The 18,430-nt window shown below is 37.9% G+C and overlaps 1 protein-coding gene across 2 annotated transcripts in view; it reads left to right on the top strand.

The window, feature by feature from the left end:
* adcy2a (adenylate cyclase 2a) overlaps positions 1–18,430 on the top strand; it is a 43,652-nt gene that overhangs the window by 4,396 nt on the left and 20,826 nt on the right. For both annotated transcript variants that reach the window (XM_077574839.1, XM_077574840.1), the window contains exons 2-4: positions 2,807–3,004; positions 13,613–13,774; positions 16,331–16,480. In XM_077574839.1, coding sequence (XP_077430965.1) covers positions 2,807–3,004; positions 13,613–13,774; positions 16,331–16,480 — 510 coding nt within the window. The remainder of the gene's footprint in view (positions 1–2,806; positions 3,005–13,612; positions 13,775–16,330; positions 16,481–18,430) is intronic.

The raw sequence follows: 18,430 nt of genomic DNA, 5'->3' as shown, positions 1-18,430 counted from the left end.
AAGTAGAGGCTGAAGTTTGAATGCTAACAAGGAAGTTGCATGACTGAAATGTGTTAAATAAATACAACGCACAGAAATTCTGCGAACAATGGATTTCTGGCCTGAGAGCGCACAAGCATCTTGAGCCTTCCTGCCCTACATCCTGCCTTTTTTGCTCTGGCTCGGTGCTAGATTGGCGTGACCTTTAGCTCCACCCTCATTTCATTCTCCATCCTCTATTTCTGGCCATTCTGTGCTTCTGTCATCTTTAACCTCCTCATATTTCTGTCTCTCTTTCATTTGTATCCTAACGCCACCCCCCCTCTCCCCCCTTCCTGCGAGCTGGCTGACCTAAATCCTGTTCTGTTTTGGAGCTCAGCTCTGGGCGAGACCGACTCTCTCTGTAACCACACGCATCCTCTCCTGTCCCACTGCATTGCCTGCTTTCGTGGGGAAAGACGGAGGGTAGATGGGGGCGGAGGGAGTGGAGGAAAACCCTAAATGCTTTGTAACAGATGGAAAAGCTCAGAGATGAAAGTATATGCGATGACATGTAAAATATTAATTCTGTAGTGGAACCTCTTACGGTAATTTACCGCGTTTGTCCATATGGTGCCGCCGCCATAATCAACGTAAACTGAAAGTTCCTTAGTGTTGCTTTAAGGCAGGCATATTAAGTTCAAAGTTCAAATTTTCTCTTCTAGCATTCTTTTTTTAAATCTTTCTATATGACACAAAAAAAGTCTACAAAGGAAAACACACAAGATCACGAATGGCGGTGGCTTTTCCCCAAAATGTTGCTTCCATTCTGAATTATATTACACTAGTGCCATTCACATAAGAGGTTTTGCAGTCCTAAATGAACCTGCAAATAGGTTTTGATTTACTCGCGAAGAATAAATAACCTCAAGCATTTCCTCATGTACGGTATATACAAGCTCACTAGAGATTACGGATTTCTTAGATGTCAGCAAATTGTATGTCCTTCCAAACAGAAAATGTAAAGAAGGGATCAACACCCAGCCTGGATAATAGGAGCCAATATTGTTTCTTCGACTAGTGTGTCTCTACGTATAAATGCGGCCGCAATGATCAATATCCTTTAAGTCATTGTCAGTGTCACCCAGTGCCACACTAGCAAAGAAGAAGCAAACATTAGCTGTGAGTGGCACATGTGGTTCCCATCACCAAGCCTTCTCACTCCACTATGACGTCCTTTTATAGTCACCTTGGAAAAAAAGTACTGAAATTTTTATAAGAACTGTCATATTTAAGTGTATCTCAGAAACAGAAATGCAGCTTCAAATCCATAATGGATGTACTGTATATTCTTACGTGACATCCCTCCATTAAAAAAGATTTATCAAAAAAGTCCATATAGATAGCTGATTTACAATATGCATTAATACAGTTCTGTTATTCATAAACTTTTTTTTAAAGATTTCTTTGCACCCTAAGTCTGATACATCCAAATTAGATGAATATATATTTAAAGCATCTGATTCTACTGCATGAGACCACAACCATGTTCAGCAAATTGTGTGAAAATGTAATGTAAATTTAAAAAAAATTTCCTTAGTCATGACAAAATTGTACCAAAAAAAATGTATACTGTCTATTGAAAGGTAATTAATTTAATATGCCTAATGCAATATATTTTAGGTAAGGTTAGTGTAAATGCTTATTTAGCCTCATTTTGCCTTCATAAGTAAAAATATTTTGTACATAAAATTTTTAAAGATTGTGTCTGCAGAGGTCAAAGTAAAAGGTGTTTTATTTCATGGTATTAGTTGACATAGATAACATTTAGCAAATCAGATTAAAGTACTGAAACATTTCATTGAAGGGCTATTTGGTGCCTCGGAAGGTGACTCACACCCACCTGCTTGTCGGCTTATGTGCTCGGAAAATTGAAGAGAGGACCTAGAAGGCTTTGCACTCTGGCTGTCTCATGTGGCCTTAAGATCTTTCAATTTTCTACTTTTTAAATGCTGTTTTCTTTATGCCTGTCTCACACTAAATTTAATTATCATTAAGATTGTTAGAATTCAGAAACACTGTACAAACAATGTGTGTATACACCTAGACAGGCCTTATTTGTTTATTTATTTATTTGTTTATTTATTTATTTAATTGATAACATAATGTTTTTAAAAACAACTAGGTCAAATACCCCAAATTGGGTCAAAAGGGGGCTGACTACGTTTTTGGTTATCCATTTAATCCGACAAGTTGGGTCAAATAAATAACCCACGAAACAAACCACAAAAATGGGGTTGTTTTGCACAAACCAACGCAACCCCAAAAATGTATTTTGTGTCATATGACCCAAATTTGGGGGTTTAATAGATAACCCCAAAAAGTTTGACACAACTTTTTTTTTTTTAAGAGTGTATAAAGTAAATTAAAACAACAACTTTTCTACAAGAAGAGTTAAAGCAGAATTACAGCTCGCGAGCCACATCCTGGCAGTCGAGACAGTCTTTGACAACCCTCCATAGTCTTTTTTTGAAGTAAAAATCACATGCGGAACTAAAATATAATTTTAATGAGTGCTTATTGCGTTGACTTTCAGCTTATCATTTTGGTTTAATATTTGTATTTCCTAATCAAGCAACATATCGACACAAGTAGCAGCTTACTACAATAATACAATTTTGTTGTACTATTTGACTTTTACGTTTACTTAAAAAAACTTTTGATCCAAATGAGTGGTTCTGCCATTTAATGTCTTTTCTATATGAATTCATTAAAACGTCACCATTGATTCAAGACACTAAGAGTGAGCAAAGGTCTTGTTTTCTAATTCTTGTCATTTCTGTTCCAGAACGTTGAGGACCATGTGGCCTTTGTAATCACAGTGCCCACAGCGTTGGCGATCTTCCTGGCCGTATTTGTTTTGGTCTGCATTGAATCCATTTTCAAGAAGCTTCTCCGGGTGTTCTCCCTTGTCATCTGGGCCTGCTTGCTTACTATGGGTTACCTTTTTATGTTTTCCGGTGGGATCGTCTGTCCATGGGACCAGGTAAGCCCCAGAATGATATTTTGTGGTCAATTTATTTCTTACGTAAAAGCATGTGAGGCATTTTGTGATTTATTCATAGATGGTATAAATAACTAAACATAGCTTTCGGGTTTGAAAATGAGGCCAACGTGGAAGTGCCTTAAACTTGAATTCTTTTGAATGCCCTGCAGGGAGAATTCTTGGTTGCCCAAAAGCCCTCTTGTGAAGAGATTTGAGAAAAGTGAGCCCACTTGATCTCTTACCTCAATATTCCAATACTAACTTATATTATTTGTAATGCTCTTCTCTTTTATTAGTTTGACATAGAAGTATCTTAAACTACAGAAACTACATCTTAAGCATCTCAGTGCTTTTGTCGAGTCAAATTACAGTTCTGTGTTGGTAGGTAAGATAAATTGTCTTTGAAATGTCTTTGCAATCTAATTTGAGAACCGTTGATCGCCAATCGTCCAACCAATCAGATTTTTGGGTTGGAAAGAACTGGCCGATGAAAAATGCACCTCTGGCAACTCTGTTTACGTATGCCAGAATTGTTCTTCAGATTAAGAGTCTGAAGAGTGAGGAAATTAATTTTCCATGTTCTGTTTCATTGTTCAAAAATAGATTTGTTTGCTGTTGGAACTACAGTGTTTATATTTATATATTTATATAAGTTTCACGATGAACCATCCATTCATTAACCGAAATGCTTTATTTTTGTAAAATTCAATTTAATCTCAAATTTCCAGTTTAAGAGAAGCCAAACAGGTATTTGAGGCTGAGAGCCATGACCTACAAGCCAGCAATTCTTAAGGACTTTAATCTATTTTAAAATATTTGATGTTTGCTTAATGACTGTGTAAATTTTCAAGATCAATGATAAACAATTTCTGTGGCTGTAAAAACAAATAAACAAACACAAAAACAGGAGAACAAGGATCATTTTGTCCTTGTTGTATTAGTTGCAAAATCCAGTGTGACATTTTACCCCGTACAGTGTGACAACTTACCCATTAGTGGGGCAACATGTCACATCTTCTCTCCTTCTATTTGATGGCTTAGAACTCTGCACTGACACAAAGTATGAAAATGACATGAATGCAAAAAAATATACCTAAGCCTTTGGTCTTTCATCTGGTCTACATTTAGTTTATATAAGATGCATTGATTCCAAGAAATATATAAAAGTATAAGAGGTGATACAACTTGCTCCAATCTCCTCTATATTTTATATTACATGTTTTAATTTTACTTAAAAAGGCAATATGTCAAAAATATAGATGAGCTCATTCACATACTGTTAATGTATCATGCTCCGATCACAGCTTTTCAAGGGATATAATTGTATTTCTTCATTGTCTACATTGCATTTGGATGTGTCAGGATCAAAACCCTGCTTCTTTCCATAAGAGAAGTGCTGTTGTATTGATGCAACTTGCAGAGAACATTGAATGGTTTGCTTACAGTACAAGTAAGAGTTATTCACCAGCACCTATGAATACAGATGTCTAATGTGGACTAATTTGTCACAAAGCAGCATTTTCAGCCGCACCGATTCGCACGTCATTCTATTCATCCCTCTCCCACTCATTGAAAATATCAGCCCATTATGCCATCAGTGCACTCCGACTGCAGCATCCATGTTAATTAACATTTATTTGGCCAGATTGGCTTGTTGACTCACACTCCTGACTTGACATCCATTACACCGTCATAACATGCATTTTCCACTTACTTTCAAGCATCTTAAAAGAAGGGAATGAATTTCCGCCTTGTGCAATAATTCATTCATGGTTCAGGTTCAGCTACAAAATTATGTATTTTTCAGTCACCGAAATTTGCACAAATGCACTCGCATCGCACCAAAAGGCGTGCACCAGTATTTCTGACATTTCCACATTTTTTCGAATACAATTTATCGCTTATCTGCTGTCAAAAAAAAAAAGTTATTTATGTTGATAACAAACTGCTTTATCAGTACTGACCTGCCAGTTCAGATAAACATACAGTAGTAGAGGCTTAAAGTCGCATTTCCTATTCTCAGCATGCCAGGGTTGGTTTGTATACATTTGAGTCTCCATTTCCCAACCTGAAATCAATTGAATGCTTATCCACTCCCCACAAAGCGCCCTCTGTTTGTGAATGCTAGGGAGAAGGGCTTATCTGTGTGGTCCAGCTTTTACCCCTTGCTGAGAAATGTCTCTGCCCTCCCTCATTTGCTTCCCATCTATCATCCTGCCTGTCCCTCATGCAGGAACCAAACTTTTCATTTTGTGTTTTTTTAGCATTGTCAGCACAAATCTGAATTTTGTGTAGAAAAAAATATATTTATATAAAAAAAAAGATGCACCCCTACAAATAAAAAAAAGAGTCAGCCTACAAATGTACCATATTTGCAGGATAATTTTCCAAGATTGATCATGTTTCTACATACAGTCGTTTGACAGACGGTTCCAGAGGTGGGCATTCCGTCAATATTGACGAAAGGTCCTTCAATGACGGCCGCCCGTTTTGTTGACGATTGACGGGAAACTTTGAAAAATTGACGGACTAAGCATTGTCGGAAGTTGTTTTTTTGTCCATCACTGTAATCGTCCGTCAATCCGTCAATGATGGAACGCCCATTTTGCTACTGAAAGACGGAAACATTGACGGACGTACATTTCGCTGAGGAATAACGAATGACAGATTGACAATTACAATGCGATTCGGCTTGAAATATTGACGGGTTGGCGATGATGGAAGGTTGTCCAGACTGTTGACGATTGCCGAATGATGGACGCTCAAAATTCATTGATGCACACACCTCTGGTTCCACAAAAGAAACAGAATAAGCCCATTTGTCTTTTGAATTGGATTGAGTGGGTGGTTGAAGTTGTCATATTATTGCTTTAGGAATTTTCATTTTAGTTAGTTTTTATTTCGTTTTGAGTTTTAAATTAATTTTTTTAGTTCGTTTTAATTAGTTTTCAGGGTGGTTCTGTTAGTTTTTATGAGTTTTAAATAAAACTCACTTAGAGCCACTGGAGCCAAAAGTCAAGCATGCAAATTTGTCCCTTAGGAGCGACGTCATCTGAAGGTGCTTTTCTATTGGCTGCTGCTAGATGACATCACTTCTGTGCGATACGCTTTCAAACGTCTTTATTCCCGTTAATATCAAAATATATATACTTAAAATCACATTTTAAATAATCCCCAAAGGCTCATGTATTAACTCATTTGCCCCCCAAAACGTATAACTACGTTCTATTTTAAATATTACCATGCTCACAAAAATCTATTTTTAATGTTTTTTTTTAAGATAGAGCATACAGAAGGCATTGATGCAGCTTCTGAACTAAAGAGAATGCTTGAAGCAATGGTAGTTGTTACAAAAACGGCCAGCAGGTGGCAGCAGAGTAGGGCCATGTTGCGAAAAAGTTTCCCCCCCCCTCCACTGTTTTAAACAGATTTTTGAATAATGATGAGACTTAGCTATATTCTAATACTAATTGCTGCAAAACGAAAACAGATAGAAATATATTTTTTTCTGATGAAAGAAGAGACTCTAATCTTTATTTTGGTAGGTGTTGTTTTTATAGCAATAGAACAGAATAATCTGTGGGCCTTGCAAAATCAGTCAAAATCATTGCAGTAAAACAGCCGGGAGCAAAGGGGGTTGCTTGAGTGAAAATGGCTGCAAATCTTCTTTCTACTTCTTTTCCTTTCGGCTTTTCCCTTCAGGAGTCGCCAAAGCAAATCAAATGCCTCAATCTAACCCTGTCCTCTGCATCCTCTGCTCTCACACCAACTATCTTCATGTCCTCTTTAACTACACCCATAAACCTCCTCTTAGGTCTTCCTCTAGACCTCCTGCCTGGCGTTTGGAAAATCAGCATCCTTCTGCCAATATACTCACTATCTCTCCTCTGGACATATCCAAACCATCTCAGTCTGGCCTGTCTGACTTTATCTCCAAAGCCTCTAACATGTGCTGTCCCTCAGATGTACTCATTCCTGATTCTATCCATCCTGGTTACTCCCAAAGAGAACCTCAGCATCTTCATCTCTGTCCCCTCCAGCTCTACCTCCTGTCTTTTCCTCAGTGGCACTGTCTCCAGGCCAAACGACATCGCTGGTCTCACCACAGTTTTATAAACCTTTCCTTTCATTTTAGCTGAAACTCTATCACACATCACACCTGACACTTTTCTCCACCCGTTCCAGCCTGTCTGCACACGCTTCTTCACTTCTTTTCCACACTCTCTATTGCTCTGCACTGTTGACCCTAAATACTTCAACTCCTCCACCTTCTTGGTCTTTTCCCTGCTCTCACTACAGATCACAATGTCATCTGCAAACATCATAGTCCATGGAGATTTCCGTCTAACCTCATCTGTCATCCTGACCATTACCATAGCAAACAAGAAGGGGCTCAGAGCTGATCCCTGATGTAGTCCCACCTCCACTTTGAACTCCTCCGTCACACCTACAGCACACCTCTCCACTGTCTTACAGTCCTCATACATGTCCTGCACCTTGAACATACTTCTCTACTACTCCAGACTTCCTCATACAAAACCACAGTTTCTCTCTGGTCGTAAGCTTTCTAAGATCTACAAAGACACAATGCAGCTCCTTCTGACCTTCTCTGTACTTCTCTATCAACATCCTCAAAGCAAAAACTGTATCTGTGGTACTCTTTTTTGGGGGGGGGGAGGGGGGCATGAAACCATACTGTTGCTCACAAATGTTCACCTCTGCCCTCAGTTTAGCTTCAACTACTCTTTCCCATAGCTTCATTGTGTGCCTCATCAGCTTTATTCCTCTGTAGTTGCCACAACTCTGCACGTCTCCCTTTTTCTTAAAAATGGGCACCAGCACATTTCTCCTCCATTCCTCAGGCATCGTCTCACTATCTAAGATTCTGTTGAACAATCCAGTCAGAAATTCTACCGCTACCTCTCCTAGACCCTTTCATACCTCCACAGGTATATCATCAGGACTGAGTGCCTTTCCACTCTTCATCCTCTTCAATGCCCTTCTCATTTCATCCTTACTAATCTTTGCTACTTCCTGCTCCACAACAGTCACCTCTTCTACTCTTCGTTCTCTCTCATTTTCCTCATTCATCAACTCTTCAAAGTACTCTTTCCATCTTCCCATCACACTACTGGCATCTGTCAACACGCTTCCATCCCTATCCTTTATTACCCTAACCTGCTGTACGTCCTTCCCATCTCTGTCTCTTTGCCTTGCCAACCTGTATAGATCAGTCTCTCCCTCCTTACTGTCCAACCGAGCATACAAGTCATCGTAAGCCCCTTGTTTGGCCTTTGCCACTTCTACTTTCACCTTACGCTACATTTCCCTGTACTCCTGTCTACTTTCTTCAGTCCTCTCTGTGTCCCACTTCTTCTTAGCTAACCTCTTTCTCTGGATCCACTTCTGCACCTCCTCATTCCACCACCAAGTCTCCTTATCGCCTTTCCTTCCAGATGACACACCAAGGACTGCCCTCCCCGTCTCCCTGATCACATTTGCTGTAGTTGTCCAGTCATTTGGAAGCACCTCCTGACCATCCAGATCCCGTCTCAACTCCTTCCTGAAAGTCATACAACGCTCTTCCTTTTTCAGCTTCCACCATTTCGTCCTCTGCTCTGCCTTTGTCGTCTTTGTCCGCCAGAGTCCTCCTACACACTACCATCCTATGCTGTCTGGCTACACTCTCACCTAGCACGACTTTGCAGTCGCTGATCCCCTTCAGATTACACCGTCTACACGAGATGTAGTCTACCTGTGTACTCCTACAGTAAGCAGGACACTGGCTTGTGCTCCCTTGCGGCTACATTTGAAAATGGCTGCGAGTGAATGAGTTAAATGAATGAAGACTAAAACGAAAGACATTTGACTATGATAATAGTTATAGTGTAGTATAGTATAGTATAGTATAGTATAGTTAGTTTTAATTAGTTTTGTAAACATTAAATGTAGTTTCAGTTAGTTTTCATTTTTTAGGCATTTTTTTTATATTTATTGTATTATTAATATGATTTTTATTTTTATTATATTTCGTTAACGCAATTTTTTAAAAAAAAATTTTTTTGTTATTTTTTGGGTTGTCACCCACAAACGCACAATTGGCCAATTGCTAACTTGACATGTGTGGCCGACTACACCATCCGCAAGGGGAGGAGATCTTGCAGTTTATAAGTGTACTTTACATCAATCTCCTGCACAGAGCCCAGCGGGTCAATTTTTGCTTCCGCAATGTCAAGGATTGTTTGTTCACAAATCTGTCTAAATCTGTGTGAGTGAGCATTTCTCTTTTGTTGCCGCAACAATCGGTTTGTTTTTGCACAAAATGTCAAAAACCATTTCAGGGAAGCTCACCTGCATGCTCGTCGGGGTCTCAAGCTGATTGCAGCTCATCGACGTAACCGATTTGAGTGGGCTAATGCTCACATTTGATGGCGTCTGGCACATTGGAGAGGTGTTCTCTTCACGGATGACTCCCGGTTTTCACTGTTCGGGGCAGGTGGCAGACAGTGAGTGAGGCAAATTGTGGTCACACCAGACATTGATTCGTTTTCTGAACCCCCAGACCTCCATGATAAAACAAAACTGCACATTTCAGAGTGGTCTTTTATTGTGGCCAGCCTAAGGCACACCTATGCAATATTCATGCTGTCTAATCAGCAACTTGATATGCCACACCTGTGAGGTGGGATGGATTATCTTGACAAAGGAGAAATGCTCACAAATTCAGATTCTGGACAATATTTGAGGGAAATTGGAGAATTTGAGTCTAGTTTACGATAATGGGAGCAAAAACAAAAGTGTTGTGTTTATATTTTTGTTCAGTGTAGATAAGTCAATTTATTGACTTTGAGATCAAGCTCTACCCGCACTTTGAAAGATCACAGTTTGGAACTGAGAATGTGTTGTGTGGAAGCATGAAATTGGAGAGGTGGGGGACAACAAAATGGGGTGATGCAAGTTATGGTGATATCAAGAAATGTGCAGTAATAAAGCGGATCATGTTTCTTTGAATCTCGTCTTGAGCTTATTTACGCTGCACATGGTTGCCTTTGCCATGAATATGGAAGTGTGTGTGTGCGCGTACGCTTAACTGCCTTGAGCACCACGAAGGTGCAAATGCTGCATAAATTCAATCCATTTATCACTATAGCCCTGTCTGATTTGAGAAGGTGCAAACTAAACACCTTCATTATGTGTATTTTTAATGTAATGTGTTTAGTATGCAATTAAATTGTCTTTTGTGTGTGTGTGTGTGGGGGGGGGGGGGGGGGCATAAGAGACTGACACTAATGGTACATGCTTGCATTGCAAATCAAGCCTTTAAGCGGATCCCGCATACAGACTGTGGACTAAAAGCTTGATGGAATCGGACACTCTATCTCCATAATTTGTTTTATGAACCCGCTGTGGTATTATGGAGGATTTGATTCATGGGCTGGTAGCAGCACTGTTGCCTGAATCTTGAAAAAAAAAAAAAGTCTTAACAACATAATTGTCAGTGAGTGGGTCCTTATTTGCTTGCCTTTGCCACATGGAAGGAATGCTCTCACAATTTCATTACCACATTGAACCTTGGTACGAGAGAGAGATAAACAGGTATCTTTAGCCTCCTTATCTACCAGTTTCTTGATCCAGTTAGTGGCATTAGATATCAGAGGGTACATTAAGGATAACAAACACTGCCTATGAAGCTCAAACATCGCAATTGCTATTGATTAGCATTAAATTTATTGTGATTACTCCGTACAATTCTTCATTTTTGCTTTGACTTAACAGCAACTTACAACCTTAATTTTTTTTTCCACTCTAGGATTTCAAGCTTTTCTGCCTATATGATATAAGAAAAGCCTTTGCTTTCCTGCAAAAACACCGCAGCCAGTTACTCAACTAATTAAGGGGCAATGTTGACCTAGAATCAAGACGACAGAAAGAAGTACTGTGTCCTCCTCCTCCTCCTACCAAACACATGACTTCTTGCCTTTACCTTAAAGTTACTTCTCTTCTCCACAATTGACCAATTCTAACAAGATTCTAAAAAAGAAGTGGTCACTTACTCTATGAAATGAAAAATATTGTGCAAAGAAGCAATGGTATTATTCTTGCTCAGAGATCATGTCTGAGAAAAGAAGAGGTCAAAGCTACTTCAAACTAAGATCCTGTTTCATTGTCAAAAGTATATTAAAAAAAAGCAGTACCTTGACATCATTTACTGCGGCTTTACCCAGCCATTTATAATTATAAATTCGTTGCTACCTTGGTTGCAGTAATTTCTTTTAATAGGCAGTTTGACATTGTTCTCTCTGCTGCCATATGGAGGAGTATCAGTTGGAAGGTGGTCAAATATTAAGGTTCCACTGGTATATAACACGAATTATGGAACGTAATTAAAAGGGCATTTATTGTCTGTGAGAGTTAATTGAAAGTTCGTTTAACGCCACAGATTTTTTTTTAACGATTAATGACCGCCCCCTTACTTGGGGAAACCTGTACTGGGGGAATTCCAGTCACAATGCAGCAGACACGTCCATGGCAAAATTTAGCAGTACTAAATGTAATAATAATAATAATAATGCTGCATATATTTGTGGAGACTGGGGTCAAGTTGTATTTTACAATTTAAAAATTGTGCAGAATTTCAAAAGTTACTTCATGTTAAAGATTAGATAGGTCTTAATATGAAAAGAAAAAATGCACTGAGCTGTCACTAATGTCTTACAAATTATGCCATCGAGTGGCAGAAAAATTACCTCACGACAAATATCACTCTCGTTTTTTAACAGTAATATATATATATATATATATATATGTATATATATATATTCCCCTTCAGTTCTCACTATTGTTGATTTCTGAATTTTTAGTGTGAACCGCGATTGGTTGTTGCCTCCAGCTCACCCGTGGCCCTAATAACGCCAAATGATATGGAAACTGGATGAAATAATTTCAATGCAATTAATTAAAAAATGTATTTCATTCTTTAAAAGAAAAAGAAACGAAAGGGGACAGAAAGAAGAAAAACGTGTGATATCTGCCTCTAATCAACACACACGAAAGAATAAAAAGAAAAGGTCAACACAAAATATATGACAGTCTTCTTAGGTTAGTTAAAAATGTGATATGGTGTTTCATTTTCAGTTCATCTGCAATGCTTTCAATCTGGCTGCCCCAAACCAGAAAAAGGTTAACTGACAACCTCAGTGCAGCCCGAGAGAAACACTGACCTCTTTCTCTCATGCACGCCAGCAGATGATCTGCCTCAACTGTGCACCAGTTACAGGAGGGAGTTTTAAAGAGTAGAGCAATGTGTGGGTCCTCTAATGTAAAAATGCTAAGCACTCGTCATGTTACATTAGAAGTGCCAGGTTTGAGGTAGAAGTGCTGACTGTCCCTTTTCCTGCAGCCTACAACAAGGCAGGTCGGATCGGGCTACTGGTGTTTATATGGGACCAATTGCGCACAAGGAGACACTTTATGTCACGTATATGCCGTATTTGTATCACAATGTGTTTATTTTTGCCACACCAATTTCTTAAATGTTGCCAAGGATTCAGTGGAAGAATCTTTGTCCGTTTTTTCGTGATTTTTTTTCCTCATTGTAATCGATCCACATACAGTATGCTGTTCAAGCCTTTGTATTAATTTCTAGCCATTCTCATGTGAGGAATGCATATATTCACTCATGATAAGCGCAGTGGAAAAGGGTTAAGGTGTTAGAGCTACACAACAAACCTTGTGAAGCACCTGAGGGTAACGGACAAGAAGCAATAATAGTGTCGGACCTCGGGTGCTGCGGGAAGGTACAGATGGAGAAAACATAGAGCTTTAAGTGGTGCTAAGCAATGCTGCTGTTGGAACGATATTATTCAGAAATAAGTGGCGAAATAAATACATGCTTCACAAATAGGGAGATAATCTCACAGCAAAAAAAAGCATACATTTATTCTGATGTGGTTTCCTTAAGAATGGAGGATTTAAAGTGGATTACATAAATTAGATGCCATTAAATTACACAGAGAAAATCAGCCCTGGTGAATGTATTAAAATATACACCAGAAAAAGAAAAAAAAACATAAATATCTATTAATATTATGATTATTATTCAAAATTAATCTAATTTGCTTTCCCCTTTTAATTGGAATAATGAGGGGAGCCGCTTCGATAGGCCGGCAGTCAGCTGCATTCCCTCCCACAATAGTCCCTCTTTTACATGCGCTAGCCTGGCTTAACACCAAAAGAAAGAAAGAAAACTTTACCCATGCACACAATTGGACTGCGCTGTGGGCTAGACTTGTGCTGGGCATGAAAATAGTGCCCTAAGTGAAACAGAATAAGAATTATCATACATGCTAAACTTAATAAACAGATGTCTTACAGGAGGAGTCAGAGGTGTGAGAGCTACACCTGCAAAAATAAAAAATAAAATAAAAATAATTGTAATTGTATCAATTGATGTAAGAAATATAAAATGGGTAACTAAATTAATGTTATATTATTTTTTCAAGTTTTTTCCAATGATTGTCTTGACATTTCTTCAAGCACATTGATAACTTTAAGATTTATATAAAATGGTTGACTTTTTTTGCAAACATTTAATTTCTTTCTCTACAGGTGTCCTTCTTTCTGTTCATTGTTTTTGTGGTTTACACGATGCTGCCATTCTCCATGCGGGATGCCATCATCGCCAGTGTTGTCACCTCTGCCTCGCACACTGCTGTGCTGAGTATCTGCCTGTCCACTACAGCCGATCACATGGAACCTGTAGTATGGCAGGTGAGGCTTAAAGTCAGAGACAATTCATACAAATCTTGGAGGCATTAAGAGAAAATAGTAGATGGTGCAATTTAAATGTATTTATTTACTGCTATTCTCCTGACTGTTGTTGAATAACAATAATTTCATTTTGCAGGCCAATTGAATTTATACTAAGCAGATTGAGATAATCTTGAACTGTCCCAATAACGCCAAATGCTTACTCCAGCTTGTCCTAAAAATACAAAATGAAAGAGATAGATTTAGCTTAGTGATAGACTTGACAATTACTGGCACAGACCCACTTGCAGGTACTCACACTTTGAGTCCAAAAAGAGCGGTCCGTAGGGGGGTTTAATTAACTCTATATCGGGATTACTTAAATCTTTCAGATCGGACGAAGCAGTTCAGAGTGAACAAAGATGTCTCACAAAGGTCAGCCATTAAAGTTCCTGAAATTTGTGTTCTTTGTTGAGTCTCACCAGGTTGACTTACGAGAACATGAATGACAATATTGACTGCCATCGTAACTTTACAAAGCTCATTGAGAATTTGATCAAAATGGCTCATTTAACTATGATCTTCTTTTATAAAAGAAAGGAAAAACATGCGACCAACTAGCATTTAGAAAAATATAATTCAGCTTTCGTGCATAATGGTGATGCAGTAAAATCCTTTATGGGTCCATAAATGCCAGTAAATGCACGGTGTGAGTCATCCTTTTACAACCATCACTGAAATTTTATGGGTAATCTGACAAATTAAGAGATGTACTTATAGCAATATGCTTAATTCAAACTGGACTAACTGCGTGTCTGTTAGCTCTGTGCAACATGCACAAATCCGCTCGGAATTGCACATGTATGATTTGGTTGGCAAGATAACAGCATAAAGACCTTGGTAGTTCTCCAAAAGTCGTTGGTTCTCGATCCTTTCATCCCTGTTTCATCCCTCAATGATCCCTATTGAAATCAGCACAGATTATGTTTTGTAAAGTAAGACATTTCGAAAAGAAACTCAACTATATATATATATATATATATATATATATATATATATATATATATATATATATCACAATTTAACCAAATTTAGTGTTTTGATGCAATTCAAAAAGTTGAAAGGAGAAGTATCTCATAGCATTGTTTGAGGATGGGCGAGTACAGATACCAGATATCAGTATCAGGCCAATACCCAACCTTATTTCAAGGCATCGATACTCGTGACGGCAGCCGATACCAGTATCGGCCACCCACCCGCCATTTATGATCATAAAACTAGAATTAGAAATTAAAAGAATAGACAGTTTTCATGAAATGTTATGGAAAAATGATACATTGGATATAAGTCTTTCTTTAAAATAATTTGTTTTTTTTTTTGGGGGGGGGGGCTGTATGTCTCAAAAGTGCTAGTGGTATCAATACTTGGTATTGGTGACTAGTCAAGAATATTCGTTCTGGTGTTGGTCTAAAAATAAAGTGGTATCAAACATCCCTAGTATTGCTAATTTGTTAAATACTGTAACTGTTGAGATCTCTTACCAACTGATGATTGTTTGAACCTAGAATTGGAACTGGGCAAAACTAAATCTTGAAAGAAGAAATCACAATTAATGATTTTAGATCCGCACAGCTGAATAATATGTATAAAATCTCAAAGCATGTTGTTAAATGGTTTCGATTTTTAAAGCGTACAACGATTATATTGATGTCGATAGAAAGAAATTCAAATTCAGACGGCTCTTAAATGAATTTAGCACCTGACTTTAAAGGCCAGCAAGAAGCTTTGAAATGAATAATCAGAAGTTACAACATTTTCTTTGTGTTTTGCTCACATTTGTAAGGAACAAAGGTTCCAAGGCAAGCAAGTTGTCGTCAAGGTGTTTGGGCTTTTGTTTTCGCTCCAACAGAAACCTCAACATAAATTAGACATGACTGGTTTCGCAACACAAAGGTGTCAAGGAGAGACCATGACACACTTTGTTGCTAAGACACTGGTGACCTATTTGAAAACAGAATATTTCTTCTGCATCAAGATTTCATTGTGCTATGGATAAGCATCCATAAGAGAGTAGGGGGCGAGATAGTCATGCATTCTGATGTTATTCATCAATGTTGTCTATGGTTACTACCTCATCACAATAGATGCCCACCTGCTATGGCTTGATGAATACATTTAGTTACTTTTATTGCACTTGTCTCATGATTTAAATATCAACGTTACAGTTTGTGCTGTTTCATGAGTCAGAGTTCCTAGAATGTTTTCTGGGAACTCTGAATCATGAAAGATGAGAAACTATTTTTGAAGTAGCAGATTTGTAGTAGATACAAAAGTGAGAGGGAAAATGGCTTCCTGTCATTATTTGTTAAATTATAGCATAGCGTTGCTGTCCTGTGAAAAGCACTTTTTATGTTTTTTTGGATGTCTGTACTTAGTTTCACCCTCTAAATGTAAAAATGTTTTAAAAAAAAAAAATTGACATAAGTGTTTTTCACCTGACAGTGCCAATAAGAAAACTGTTGATAACTCACAAGCTGTTCAAAAACCCTGACATTTGTTTTTGTCCTGATTTTTCAGATTTTGGCCAACATCATCATTTTCATGTGTGGCAACATGGCAGGGGCGTACCACAAGCACCTGATGGAGTTGGCGCTCAAACAGACTTATCAGGACACCTGCAACTGCATCAAATCCCCCATTAAACTGGAATTTGAAAAGAGACAGCAGGTAACAGAGTCAATATGCCAACAGGCCTCTGAGCCAATGTGAGGCTTCAAAAATCAACAGTGAAATTGCTTAAGCGGTGTCCTCACATTAGGATTTTACAATTATAATGAGGTCCAATGTTTTACAGCCAAGAAAAAAAGAAGACAACGTTACATTAGCTGTTAGCTTGTATACCTTTACGACATTGTAATAGGGCCACGTGTAAATATATATATATATATATGTATTCAGTAAAAAAAAAAAAAACTCACTCAAATTTGCGACTTTATAAAGTGGGAAATTTTCGAGTTTATAAAGTGGCAAATTTGTGAGCTTATAAAGTGGCAAATTTTTGAGTTTATGAAGTGGAAAATTTGTGAGAAAAAACTCAGAAACTTACGAGAAACACACGTAGCGTACTACTCGGATGTTTGTGCTAATACTTTTTGGTCAGGTTTTCAAATAAGGAGATAGAAATGGCTTTAACTATATCATGTTAAGCATTTGCACTTTGAAGCGTTGGATACTGCCAAAGACAAAGACGCCTCAAGCATGTATTTTTACTTGTACATTTATGTTTCCAGAATTATTATTTACATGTTCATACATTTTGATATTTTCTGTACAAGTAGCCAAGTTCATGTGTCGAATCTGCTGCTCTCCGTCATTCACTTGCATTTACCTAAAGTATGCTAGCTTTTGATTGGTTAGTGTTAGGCAGCTGATAGGGGATCAGGAAGTGTCGCTCTAGCTGCCGTGTATGATGAGTAAAGTTTAAATTAAGAATGAATCAGTCTCCATCCTGTCTTTTTATTTTTATAAACAGTGTCCCGTTAACCACCAACAAATCCTCTTATCAGACTATAGCTACGCTATGTGTATTCCTCGTAAGTTTCTTGAGTTTTTTTCGCGCAAATTTGCCACTTTATAAACTCGCAAATTAATGAGTTTTTTCTCAGAATATTGCCCCCGCCCTCTAAAAAAAATATTTATACGTGGCCCTAATATGCCGCCGTATACATTTATGGTGTTTACCAAAATACTTTTTTGCATTGATAAACAATTTTCTTACTGGATATTTGCCATTTACAATTATACCATCTTCTATGCACAATGTGGACTGTTTCTGTGTGGAGCAGTAAATATTTGATGTTTCTTTTTTCTCTGGGCCACTGCTAGGGTCTTACAAAGTTGAGCTTTCTTTTTTTCTTCTTCCCTGGTCAATCTAGTTTGTGCTGTTGCATTTAGACCTTCAACTTGGCCTGGGTGGGTCATGGCTGCCTGCAAGCGGTGTTTAGCAATAACCACAATGCAGAGTGCAGACACACATATGCTCTTTTTTTTTTTTTCAAGGAGAGCTCAGTATTGTTCATTCGATTTGACATCATCATTGCTCTCCTTTTAAAAAAAAAAAAAAAAAATTAAAAAAGTTTTTTTTTTTAATTTTGTAAATTTTTTGAAATATATATACATATATATATATACACACATATATATATATATATATATATATATATATATATTTTTTTTTGTATGTGGGTGAGAATGTGCATGTGCGTGTGTGTGTGCGTGCGCACGTGTGTGTGTGCATTCATCAGTTCACCTAAAGCCCATTAAAAAAAATCCCATACTGATAATATAATATAATAATAAATTGCCAAATGCAGAAACATCAATGTAAGTTATCACGATATAGTGGCTCTCGCTAACAGACAGAATTAAGTAACCAGAATTAGGTTAAAAAATTCTATATACGTAGACCATGTTTCTATAAATTTTGATATTTGGTTTTTATTTCACACTTATGCTCTTTTGTGCTAGGTGGACTCATAAAAGATGCTGTTTGCGTCGTGCTTCCATCCAAAGTGTCAAATAGTGAGAGTGTGCTTTTGGAATCAATAGTCCAAGGGGGACTATGTGAGTCATCATTAAATTAAGTAATGTTTGTTGAACAGCCTCCATGGGGCTCTC

The sequence above is a fragment of the Vanacampus margaritifer genome, chromosome 9 (assembly GCF_051991255.1).
Source record: "Vanacampus margaritifer isolate UIUO_Vmar chromosome 9, RoL_Vmar_1.0, whole genome shotgun sequence".
NCBI classification, from domain to species: domain Eukaryota; kingdom Metazoa; phylum Chordata; class Actinopteri; order Syngnathiformes; family Syngnathidae; genus Vanacampus; species Vanacampus margaritifer.
Note: the sequence above shows the minus strand (reverse complement) of the source record. Positions and strands in the feature narration are given on the sequence as shown.